The sequence below is a fragment of the Salmo salar genome, chromosome ssa01, assembly GCF_905237065.1.
Source record: "Salmo salar chromosome ssa01, Ssal_v3.1, whole genome shotgun sequence".
NCBI lineage: Eukaryota > Metazoa > Chordata > Actinopteri > Salmoniformes > Salmonidae > Salmo > Salmo salar.
The window spans coordinates 166,306,785-166,319,667 of record NC_059442.1 but is presented as its reverse complement, the minus strand read 5'-3'; the positions used below and the strand labels follow the sequence as shown (position 1 = coordinate 166,319,667).

At 47.6% G+C, this 12,883-nt stretch overlaps 1 protein-coding gene across 1 annotated transcript in view; it reads right to left on the bottom strand.

The window, feature by feature from the left end:
• The window catches only part of fbn2a (fibrillin 2a), a 213,954-nt gene that overhangs the window by 55,152 nt on the left and 145,919 nt on the right, over positions 1-12,883 (bottom strand). Inside the window, exons 30-37 of the mRNA XM_045693798.1 lie at positions 11,475-11,600; positions 10,771-10,896; positions 9,553-9,675; positions 7,079-7,201; positions 4,239-4,364; positions 3,333-3,455; positions 1,877-1,999; positions 119-277 (exon numbers count right to left, since the gene is read on the bottom strand). Of these exons, the coding sequence (XP_045549754.1) occupies positions 119-277; positions 1,877-1,999; positions 3,333-3,455; positions 4,239-4,364; positions 7,079-7,201; positions 9,553-9,675; positions 10,771-10,896; positions 11,475-11,600 (1,029 nt within the window). The remainder of the gene's footprint in view (positions 1-118; positions 278-1,876; positions 2,000-3,332; positions 3,456-4,238; positions 4,365-7,078; positions 7,202-9,552; positions 9,676-10,770; positions 10,897-11,474; positions 11,601-12,883) is intronic.

Sequence of the window (12,883 nt, the reverse complement as noted above, 5' to 3'; positions counted from 1 at the left end):
CAGTATTCTCAAGTTTAGAATGTGCATTTTACACTCCTTTTCTTCATTGAGCCTCTACACATGCAATGATACAGGAAGCTAAATAAACAAGCACATAGTCAAACAGAGTGTGTCTTACAGGTGTTGGGAGCAGAGCAGAGTTCACAAGGGTTTCCCCAGGCACGCCCCAGGGAGCAGCAGCAGGAGGAGCGACTGACTCCCACCCCCACCTCCACACTGCAGGACCGCCTGTCACCCCTGGGTCCATGCTCCAGGAAACAGTTCCCCACACGTGTGTCTGGTACACAGAGAGGAGGAGAACCAACAGGGTTGTGTTCATTAAGGCACGCAACTGAAAACCTTTTTAAACATTTTGGAACAGACATTAAAAAGGACTGTTTCTTAACGGGTTTAATGGTTTTTTCTCTCCATTTGGTGCCTGATACATGACTTAAAGCAGTAATTACAGTTTACATCGGTGAGACCACAGGGTTCATTAGGGCAGTGTTTCCCAACTCCAGTCCTCCAGTAACACCTACAGTACACATTATGTAGGGCAGTGTTTCCCAACTCCAGTCCTCCAGTAACCCCAACAGTACACATTATGTAGGGCAGTGTTTCCCAACACCAGTCCTCCAGTAACCCCAACAGTACACATTATGTAGGGCAGTGTTTCCCAACTCCAGTCCTCCAGTAACCCCAACAGTACACATTATGTAGGGCAGTGTTTCCCAACTCCAGTCCTCCAGTAACCCCTACAGTACACATTATGTAGGGCAGTGTTTCCCAACTCCAGTCCTCCAGTAACCCCAACAGTACACATTATGTAGGGCAGTGTTTCCCAACTCCAGTCCTCCAGTAACCCCTACAGTACACATTATGTAGAGCAGTGTTTCCCAACTCCAGTCCTCCAGTAACCCCTACAGTACACATTATGTAGGGCAGTGTTTCCCAACTCCAGTCCTCCAGTAACCCCAACAGTACACATTATGTAGGGCAGTGTTTCCCAACTCCAGTCCTCCAGTAACCCCAACAGCACACATTATGTAGGGCAGTGTTTCCCAACTCCAGTCCTCCAGTAACCCCAACAGTACACATTTTTGTTGTAGCCTTGGACAAACACATCTGATTCTACTTGTGAACTAATCATCAAGCCCTCAATTACTTGAATTTATCTGGGGGAACAACAAACACGTGTGTTGTCGGGGCAACTCAAGGACCAGAGTTGGAAAACACTGCATTAAGACACGCAATTGAGAATGTTTTAAAACGTTTTGCCATGAAAAAGTAAAATGAGCTTGAGGACTGGAGATGAGCGTGTATTATTAGATCAACTGTGTTTTTCTCTCAGTTTTAGTGTCTAATGAACATGACCTAAAGGGGTTATGACAGTTGATATTGGTGTACACTAACTGAAACACACAACTTGTAGGAGTTATCATTGCTTATGAACCATCATTGCTTATGATGCATTTTAACACATTGCTTTGTGCAATAATATGTGAAGCATTATACACTGTAGTACAATTATAGTCATTTATGCAGTTATATGCTATGAACAGCTATTCACTGTAAATACAGGCTGCTATGAACAGCTATTTACTGTAATTACAGGATGCTATGAACAGCTATTCACTGTAATTACAGGCTGCTATGAACAGCTATTTACTGTAATTACAGGCTGCTATGAACAGCTATTTACTGTAATTACAGGCTGCTATGAACAGCTATTCACTGTAATTACAGGCTGCTTTGAACAGCTATTCACTGCTTGGAATGCTTATGGAGTTGCAGGTATTGTAATGCAAACCTATAGAAGCCTATGGCAGGTGCTATATATGCGTTATACACAGGTAGGTGTTTTACTCGATATTCAAGGTGACCTGTAATAACTTACCTACACACCCCACCCCAGTAGGGTTGAGTTCAAAGTCTGGAGGACAGTTACACTCGTAGGAGCCGTCGATGTTCACACACAGCCCGTTCACACAGTTGATGGGGTCCAGGCACTCGTCCACATCTGGGTTACACACACACACACACACACACACACACACACACAATATACGCACACACACGCACGCACGCACACACACACACGCACACACACATACGCACACACATATACGCACACACACACACACGCACACGCACACAGACACAGACCTTTCACTTTTCAAACACTTTTCAAACAATAAATATAAATATGATATAAATATAATATGAAATATGATACACTACGATCCTCAATAATCATAAATGATTTGTACGGCAGCTTCCATGAGACATGGCACTTTGACACCACTAAAGAAAATCTCCCCATCCCAATGTTGGGAAAACTATGGAAATATGAAAACCATGAATCATGGTGGGTGGTGGTACGTATTCAGAGACCCCCAGAGATCCTACACTGTAAACCTCACCATCAAACTTCCACCCCCATCCACTTCAGACTGCACTGACACCCCCATAAAGGAGAACATCCAGGTTAAAAGGTCATTTCATCTCATCTGGAGCAGAGACTTAGCCTGCTTCCAAAATGGCACCCTACTTCCTCCCTACATCGGGAATAGGATCCCCCCTCCACTGCTGGTTTAGGAGGATGACATCAGAGTTAGTCTGGGGCTAGTGGGACAGACAATCAGCCATGTGTCCTCAATCACCTTACCTGGTCACACAGATGGCTAAACAGAGAGATGGACAGAAGGCTAGACGGGAAGATAGATGGAAGGATGGACAGACAGGAAGGTAGACAGACAGAAATACAGACTGACTGACTGATTGACAGATTGACAGACTGACTGACTGACAGATTGAATGACTAAAAGAGTGGTAACGTGGGTCAGATAGATTGTTAGACTGAAGGATAGACAGAGGGGCAGCCAGTCAACCAGCCAGCTAGCCAGAGGCAGCCAGCCAGAGCCAGCCAGCCAAAGCCAGACAGCCAGCCAGTTCCTCCCAGCCAGAGCCCGGGGCAGCATGAGCCAGCCAGCCAGAGCCAGCCAACCAGCCAGAGCCAGCCAACTAGCCAGAGCCAGCCAACCAGCCAGAGCCAGCCAGCCAGCCAGAGCCAGCCAACTAGCCAGAGCCAGCCAGCCAACCAGCCAGAGCCAGCCAACTAGCCAGAGCCAGCCAACCAGCCAGAGCCAGCCAGCCAGCCAGAGCCAGCCAACTAGCCAGAGCCAGCCAGCCAACCAGCCAGAGCCAGCCAACTAGCCCGAGCCAGCCAACCAGCCAGCCAGCCAACCAGCCAGAGCCAGCCAGCCAACCAGCCAGAGCCAGCTAGCCAGCCAGAGCCAGCCAACCAGCCAGAGCCAGCTAGCCAGCCAGACAGTCAGACGGTCATGTCATACCTGTACAGTTGCCTCCGGAGCGGTCCAGCTCATAGCCGTCGTTACAGATACAGCGGAACATGCCGGGGATGTTCTTACATGTGCCAAACACACAGATATTCTGGAAGCTGCACTCGTCAATATCTGCAGAGAATCAGCAAGAGACAACACAATCAACACATTTAACTTTTTCTTATTCATGGAAATTATCTTAATGTATATATGCAGTTATTCATATTTAGCCTGTCCAAAGTACACACAGTGTGTACACACACATATTGGCCACTTTAATAAATAGATCACTAGTCACTTTAATAATGCTACTTTAATAATGTTCACATATCTTACATTACTCATCTCATACTGTATGTATATACTGTATTTTATACCATCTATTGCATCTTGCCTATGCCGCTCGGTCATCGCTCATCCATATATTTATATGTATATATTCTTATTCCATTCCTTTTCTTAGATTTGTGTGTATTAGGTAGTTGTCGTGGAATTGTTAGATATTACTTGTTAGATATTACTACACTGTCGGAACTAGAAGCACAAGCATTTCGCTACACTCGCAATAACATCTGCTAACCATGTGTATGTGACCAATACAATTTGATTTGAGGGTGTACAGTATGTCATTGCACTCGTGTTCCCAATGACGCCCTTAGGGGAAATGTAGTATTGTACTGGTATTGTTATGTATTTGCCACAAAACTTCTTGTACAGGTGTTGAATTAATTGGATATTAGGGTGGTGCTCTACACGATACGTAGGGTTAAGTTGCCACTTGATGCTGATCTGGGATCAGTTTAACATTTTTAATGGTTAAGGGTATGATAGGGGGAGGGGAAGCTTCCCCCCGGAGCTGCTATACACTCTGTGAATGGACTGTGAGATAGATAGGGTACAGGACCAGTGACTCACCTTGGCAGGTGCGGCTGTCCGGAGCAGGGGTGAAGCCCATCTCACACTCACAGCGGTAACCCCCCAGGGTGTTGAGACACTGGCCGTTCTCACACAGATTCACGTTCTCTGCACACTCATCCTCGTCTGTCACCGCATAGGGATCAAACAGGGTTAACATCATATCTTCAAGACAATTCGGTGACGGAGAAGGACATTGAATTGTTATATAGGCCAATGCCCATACATCCATGGTTGAGATGGGTTAGAGGGTTGGAGAGTTAGAGGGTCAGAGGGTCGGAAAGTGTTGATGATTCCTGGGTCAGAGGGTCAGAGGGTCAGAGAGTCAGAGAGTCAGAGAGTCAGAGAGTCAGAGAGTCAGAGGGTCAGAGGGTCAGAGGGTTAGAACGTGTTGATGATCCCTGGGTCAGAGGGTCAGAGGGTCAGAGGGTCAGAGGGTCAGAGGGTTAGAACGTGTTGATGATCCCTGGGTCAGAGGGTCAGAGAGTCAGAGAGTCAGAGGGTCAGAGGGTCAGAGGGTCAGAGGGTCAGAGAGTCAGAGGGTCAGAGAGTCAGAGAGTCAGAGGGTCAAAGGGTCAGAGAGTCAGAGGGTCAGAGAGTCAGAGGGTCAGAGAGTCAGAGAGTCAGAGGGTCAGAGGGTCAGAGAGTCAGAACGTGTTGATGATTCCTGGGTCAGAGGGTCAGAGGGTCAGAGGGTCAGAGGGTTAGAACGTGTTGATGATCCCTGGGTCAGAGGGTCAGAGAGTCAGAGGGTCAGAGGGTTAGAACGTGTTGATGATCCCTGGGTCAGAGGGTCAGAGAGTCAGAGGGTCAGAGGGTTAGAACGTGTTGATGATCCCTGGGTCAGAGGGTCAGAGGGTCAGAGGGTCAGAGGGTTAGAACGTGTTGATGATCCCTGGGTCAGAGGGTCAGAGGGTCAGTGGGTTAGAGGGTTAGAACGTGTTGATGATCCCTGGGTCAGAGGGTCAGAGGGTCAGTGGGTTAGAGAGTTAGAACGTGTTGATGATTCCTGGGTCAGAGGGTCAGAGAGTCAGAGAGTCAGAGAGTCAGAGAGTCAGAGGGTCAGAGGGTCAGAGGGTCAGAGAGTTAGAATGTGTTGATGATCCCTGGGTCAGAGGGTCAAAGGGTTAGAGAGTTAGAACGTGTTGATGATTCCTGGGTCAGAGGGTCAAAGGGTCAGAGAGTCAGAGAGTCAGAGGGTCAGAGAGTCAGAGAGTTAGAACGTGTTGATGATCCCTGGGTCAGAGGGTCAGAGGGTCAGAGAGTCAGAACGTGTTGATGATCCCTGGGTCAGAGGGTCAGAGAGTCAGAGGGTCAGAGAGTCAGAACGTGTTGATGATCCCTGGGTCAGAGGGTCAGAGAGTCAGAACGTGTTGATGATCCCTGGGTCAGAGGGTCAGAGAGTCAGAGGGTCAGAGAGTCAGAACGTGTTGATGATCCCTGGGTCAGAGGGTCAGAGGGTCAGAGAGTCAGAACGTGTTGATGATCCCTGGGTCAGAGGGTCAGAGGGTCAGAGAGTCAGAGATTTAGAATGTGTTGATGATCCCTGGGTCAGAGGGTCAGAGAGTCAGAGAGTTAGAACGTGTTGATGATCCCTGGGTCAGAGGGTCAGAGTGTCAGAGAGTTAGAACGTGTTGATGATCCCTGGGTCAGAGGGTCAGAGGGTCAGAGAGTCAGAGATTTAGAATGTGTTGATGATCCCTGGGTCAGAGGGTCAGAGAGTCAGAGGGTCAGAGAGTTAGAACGTGTTGATGATCCCTGGGTCAGAGGGTCAGAGAGTCAGAGAGTCAGAGAGTCAGAGAGTTAGAACGTGTTGATGATCCCTGGGTCAGAGGGTCAGAGGGTCAGAGGGTCAGAGAGTCAGAGGGTCAGAGAGTTAGAACGTGTTGATGATCCCTGGGTCAGAAGGTCAGAGAGTCAGAGGGTCAGAGGGTCAGAGAGTTAGAACGTGTTGATGATCCCTGGGTCAGAGGGTCAGAGGGTCAGTGGGTTAGAGGGTTAGAACGTGTTGATGATCCCTGGGTCAGAGGGTCAGAGAGTCAGAGGGTCAGAGGGTCAGAGAGTTAGAGGGTCAGAGGGTCAGAGAGTTAGAACGTGTTGATGATCCCTGGGTCAGAGGGTCAGAGGGTCAGAGGGTCGGGGAGGAATGTGTTGCTTTGGTTAAAAGCCTCTACTAAATGACTATACACAAACATCTATTTATTTACAGATAAAGCAATTAAGAGAATTCAATGAACTGAATGTGAAAATATATGGACATAGCATTGGTTATTACCTGAACACAGTACATAACAGTACCTAACACTCGTTATGACATGAACACCAACTCTCTGCAGCTGTTTAACGGTTACCATGGTAATATACACTGAGTGTACAAAACAATAAGAACACCTGTTCTTTCCATGACATAGCGTGACCAGGTGAATCCAGGTGGAACCTATGGTCCCTTATTGATATCACTTGTTAAATCCACTTCAATCAGTATAGATGAAGGTGAGACAAAAGATTGAAGTGCCTTTGAACGGGGTATGGTAGTAGATGTCAGGCGCACCGGTTTGTGTCAAGAACTGCAACACTACTGGGTTTTTCACGCTCAACAGTTTCCTGTGTGTATCAAGAATGATCCACCACCCAAAGGACATCCAGCCATCTTGACACAACTGTGGGAAGCACTGGGGTCAACATGGGCCAGCATCCCTGTGGAACGCTTTCGACACCTTGTAGAGTCCATGCCCCAACGAATTAAGTATTTTCTGAGGGCAAAAGGGGTGATGCAAGTCAATATTAAGGTGTTCTTAATGTTCAGTATACTCAGTGTAGACAGAGTGTGAGTGTGTTACCTGAACAGGTGAAGCCGTCTCCAGTGAAGCCCTCAGCGCAGGCGCAGCGGTAGGATCCGGGTGTGTTCAGACACTTGGCGTTGGCACTGCAGTGGCTCGTCCCATTGGTGCACTCATCCATATCTACAATACACACACACACACTCACCACTGGACTAGGGCTCTACCCAAGTTCAAATCGGTCCAATCAGAAAATGTCTAGCAACCAATTTCCGTATAGAAAGAGTATTCATTCTTATTTTGCTATATTTTCGATACATGAGATGAATCCTAGCTAATACAAATTCATTTCCAGAATGGATTGTATCAGAGCCTTGAGCAAGGCTCCAAACTGCACCATGGCTGACTGTACCATGGCTGACTGCAACATGGCTGACTGCACCATGGCTGACCGCAACATAGCTGACTGATCCATGGCTGACTGCAACATGACTGACTGCACCACGGCTGACTGCACCATGGCTGACTGATCCATAGCTGACTGCAACATGGCTGACTGCAACATGGCTGACTGCACCATGGCTGACTGCACCATGGCTGACTGCACCATGGCTGACTGCAACATGGCTGACTGCACCATGGCTGACTGATCCATAGCTGACTGCACCATAGCTGACTGCACCATAGCTGACTGCACCATAGCTGACTGCAACATAGCTGACTGCAACATGGCTGACTGCAACATGGCTGACTGCACCATAGCTGACTGATCCATAGCTGACTGATCCATAGCTGACTGCGCCATGGCTGACTGCAACATAGCTGAGTGCAACATGACTGACTGCACCATGGCTGACTGCACCATGGCTGACTGCACCATGGCTGACTGCACCATAGCTGACTGCACCATAGCTGACTGCACCATGGCTGAGTGCAACATGGCAGACTGCACCATGGCAGACTGCACCATGGCTGACTGCACCATGGCTGACTGCACCATGGCTGACTGCACCATGGCTGAGTGCAACATAGCTGACTGATCCATAGCTGACTGCAACATGGCTGACTGCACCATGGCTGACTGCACCATGGCTGACTGCACCATGGCTGACTGCACCATGGCTGAGTGCAACATAGCTGACTGATCCATGGCTGACTGCAACATGGCTGACTGCACCATGGCTGACTGCACCATGGCTGACTGCACCATGGCTGAGTGCAACATGGCTGACTGCACCATGGCTGACTGCACCATGGCTGACTGCACCATGGCTGAGTGCAACATAGCTGACTGATCCATGGCTGACTGATCCACGGCTGACTGCAACACGGCTGACTGCACCACGGCTGACTGCACCACGGCTGACTGCACCACGGCTGACTGCACCATGGCTGACTGACCATGGCTGACTGCACTATAGCTGACTGCACCATAGCTGACTGATCCATGGCTGACTGCACTAAGGCTGACTGATCCATGGCTGACTGATACATGGCTGACTGATCCATGGCTGACTGATCCATGGCTGACTGATCCATGGCTGACTGATCCATGGCTGACTGATTCACGGCTGACTGATCCACGGCTGACTGCACCACGGCTGACTGCACCACGGCTGACTGCACCATGGCTGACTGCACCATAGCTGACTGATCCATAGCTGACTGATCCATAGCTGACTGATCCATAGCTGACTGATCCATAGCTGACTGCACCATAGCTTACTGCACTATAGCTGACTGCAACATGGCTGACTGCACCACGGCTGACTGATGTATAGCTGACTGCACCATGGCTGACTGAACCACGGCTGACTGCATCATAGCTGTATGTGTTTGTGTATCGGGGAGTGGGGTAAAAGCAAAAAGTAATTTCCCTGCAATGAAAATGATCAAGTAGTCTTCTGCTTATGAAAGGGGATGATTGTTGTGCTGATTGTTGTGTTCATCTGACCTTTGAACACTATTTTAACCTCTTTTCTACCTCGATTCACAGTTCAAAAGGAATGCTGACTGTGTGAACTAGCCAATCATTGTGTCACGTCAGATGGCGTCACTCCTACGAGACGCTCGATCCCTCAACCGATATGTTTCATAGAAACGTGGAACTGATCACTAAAAATCTAGATTTTGCCCATCCACCTAACATTAGCTCCTAATTCTGAAAATCACTCCGCTCTCAGTAGCTATGACGCACCGGTTGCTATGGCAAACCATGCTAGATCAGCTGAGCAAACCTGCTCCAGCTAGCAGCCTAGTGCAAGATGTTTGAAGGGCCAGACATACAGTAGCTAGTTTGCCAGAAACCGACTGAATCCCTGTCAAGGCTCTGATGAAGATCTGAACATACATTTGCAACCATTGATGTATTTTGTGTTTTGCAGAGAAGTTGATTGATTGATCATGATTTATTTTTCCCCTCATACAGTTCCTTTTTTTTGTCTAGTGTCTGAGCCAGTGGAAAGTGTATAAATTCAGTGTATAGATTGAAGTGTATGGACTGAGCAGATGGAGTTTGGAGGCTGAGGGCCTACCTATACAATTGACTCCGTTTCCCACCCAGCCGACACGGCAGGAACAGCGGAAGTCCCCGGGGGTGTTGACACAGTCGGCGTTGACGTCACAGTTGTGAGCCCCGATCTCACACTCATCCATGTCTACACAGAAGGAGTGACATTCAGCAATTCCAATACAGGACGTCTCACAGAAGCCAGACATATTTACTTTCATGAATTTCAATAAATCTATAGTTAATGTTGATATACAGTACCAGTCAAAAGTTTGGACACACCTACTAATTCAAGGGTTTTTCTTTATTTGTACTATTTTCTACATTGTGTAATAATAGTGAAGACATCAAAACTATGAATTAACACATATGGAATCATGTAGTAACCAAAAAAAGTGTTAAACAAATCAAAATATATTTGAGATTTGAGATTCTTCAAAGTAGCCACCCTTTGCCTTGATGACAGCTTTGCACAGTCTTGGCATCTCTTCAAATATTTTACTGAATACAAGAATATTTAATTTCATGAGTTCCAACACTCTACATCTTCATTGTGGTACTCATATGTACCAAATACCCTGAAGGTTATTCAACAAGCTATAGCTAATGGCTAAAGTTAATTGAGTAAAAACCTTCTATAAAACAAACATAACTAGCTACCTTTCTTTGCCTGTTCGTTAACTAGACACAGAGGCTAGCTGCTTGACTTTCAACGTTAACTAAAGTTAGCTAGCTAACTAATCAAAATGTCTGTTTGCATTAAATGATTGTCCTCAGCTTGAATACCACCATATAGCTAGCTATCTGCAGTAGCCTAGGTTTGTTCTCAGCCACTTCTTATGACTGTCAGCCTGTTGCAGGCAGCAACAGCTGTGTTGTTGCTGAGAAATCAAGTTGCTCGACCCGGTTAGATAGAACTCTGTGAGATTCGTCTGAAAATATGTTAGCAAAAAGGTAGCACATCGTTGGTTCTTAATAGACGGAAATGTGCACGCAAGGGCGATAAATTATACATTTAATAAAAGTGTTTTAAGTACAATGGTCACTTAATGGACGCTACTCTGAAATCTCCAACGACCCTGTTAAAAATCCAGTATGTGGTTCTTGGTAACGGCCGGACGGCTCATGACGAGAGGCGGGGAGTGTGTTGTGTACCTCCAATCAAGTTGATTTGCGAATGTTCATCAACAATGTTGTCCTATTGGCTTAGATATTGTGTCAGGAAGATTTGACTCTCTCTCACCTGTACACCCAGAAGTTCCCTTCTTGACTGAGTAGCCAGGCTGACAGTGGCAGATGAACGATCCCTTGGTGTTCTCGCACTCGCCGTGCATACAGATGTTGGAGTTCAGGTCACACTCGTTCACATCTGGAGAAGGAGGAGAGAGGGAGGAAGAGGAGGAGCGGGAGGAGGAGGAGCGGGAGGAGGAGCAGGAGGAGGAGGACGGGAGGAGGAGCGGGAGGATGGGAGGAGGAAGAGTGGGAGGAGGAGAAGGAAGAGAAGGAGAAGGAGGAGAGGGAGGAGGAGGAAGTCAGGGAAGAGGAGGAGAGGGAGTAGTTCTAAATCTTATCTGGCACCGATCAAATTTCAGGTCTTGTGAGCATTCTGTGCAACTTTCGGCGCATGTTTACTTTGAACAGTTATAGATTTAGACAGAGGCTACCGTGGCTATGTGAACATAATGTAGGCCTACCAGAGTGATTTCTATGACAAAGACTACATTAACATTTGTGTGGTGTTCAATGTAAGCCTACATTCTTGACATGAACCTTTTTAGCCACACCATATGATCTGATATGTGTGTGTATGAGTGCAGACGTGTCTGTGTGTGTGTGTGTGTGTGTGTGTGTGTGTGTGTGTGTGTGTGTGTGTGTGTGTGTGTGTGTGTGTGTGTGTGTGTGTGTGTGTGTGTGTGTGTGTGTGTGTGTGTGTGTGTGTGTGGATACCTATGCAGAGCCTCATGTTCAGGGCAGCCATAAAGCCGTCGTAGCACAGACAGTGGTACTCCCCTGGGATGTTAGTGCACTGTCCTCCATCACATATGTCAGGCTCCTGCTCACACTCATCTACATCTGGAGAGAGAGAGGGAGGAGGGGGAAGTGAGGGAGGGGGAAGAGAGGGAGAAGAACATGGGAGGGAGGGTATAAAAGAGAAAGAAAGAGAGAGAGAGAGAGAGAGAGAGAGAGAGAGAAAGAAAGATAGAGCGATAGAGAGAGAGCGCGATAGAGAGAGTGAGAGAGAGTGAGAGCGAGAGAAAGTGAGAGAGAGAGAGAGGGAAAGAGAAAAAGAAAGAGAGAGAGGGAAAGAGAAAGAGAAAGAGAGAGTGAGTGAGAGTGAAAAAAAGAGCGAACATTAGTAGAGTGCACTAGACAGAACAGCCGGTGAGCAGCTGAGTAGAAAGTCAACTTCAGTCATCAGCATCTCTGACTGTCTGTCTGTCCGTATGACTGTCTGTATGACTGTCTGTATGACTGGCTGACTATCTGTCTGTCTGTCTGTCTGTCTGTCTGTCTGTCTGTCTGACTTTCTGTCTGTTTGACTGTCTGACTGTCTGTATGGCTGTCTGTATGACTGACAGACTGGCTGTCTGTATGACTGGCTGTCTGTCTGTATGCCTGGCTGTCTGTCTGTCTGTATGACTGTCTGTATGATTGGCTGACTGGCTGTATGTCTGCCTTTCTGTCTGTTTGACTATCTGACTGGCTGACTGACTGTCTGTATGACTGGCAAACTGGCTGTATGTCCGACTTTCTGTCTGTTTGACTGTCTGACTGGCTGTCTGTATGACTGTCTGTATGATTGGCTGTATGTCTGACTTTCTGTCTGTTTGACTGGCTGATTGGCTGACTGGCTGTCCGTCTGGCTGTCTGTCTATATGACTGTCTGTATGTCTGACTTTCTGTCTGTTTGTCTGTCTGTCTGTCTGTCTGACTGTCTGTATGTCTGACTTTCTGTCTGTTTGTCTGTCTGACTGGCTGACTGGCTTATTGGCTGATTGGCTGACTGGCTGTCCGTCTGGCTGACTGGCTGTCTGACTGACTGTCTGACTGGCTCACTGTCTGTCTGGCTGACTGTCTGTCTGACTGTCTGGCTGACTGTCTGGCTGACTGGCTCACTGTCTGTCCGTCTGGCTGTCTGACTGTCTGTCTGGCTGTCTGTATGACTGTCTGTATGTCTGACTTTCTGTCTGTATGACTGTATGTCTGTCTGTCTGTCTGTCTGTCTGTCTGTCTGTCTGTCTGTCTGTCTGTCTGTCTGTCTGTCTGTCTGTCTGTCTGTCTGTATGTCTGACTGGCTGATTGGCTGACTGGCTGTCCGTCTGGCTGTCTGTCTGTCTATATGACTGGCTGACTGG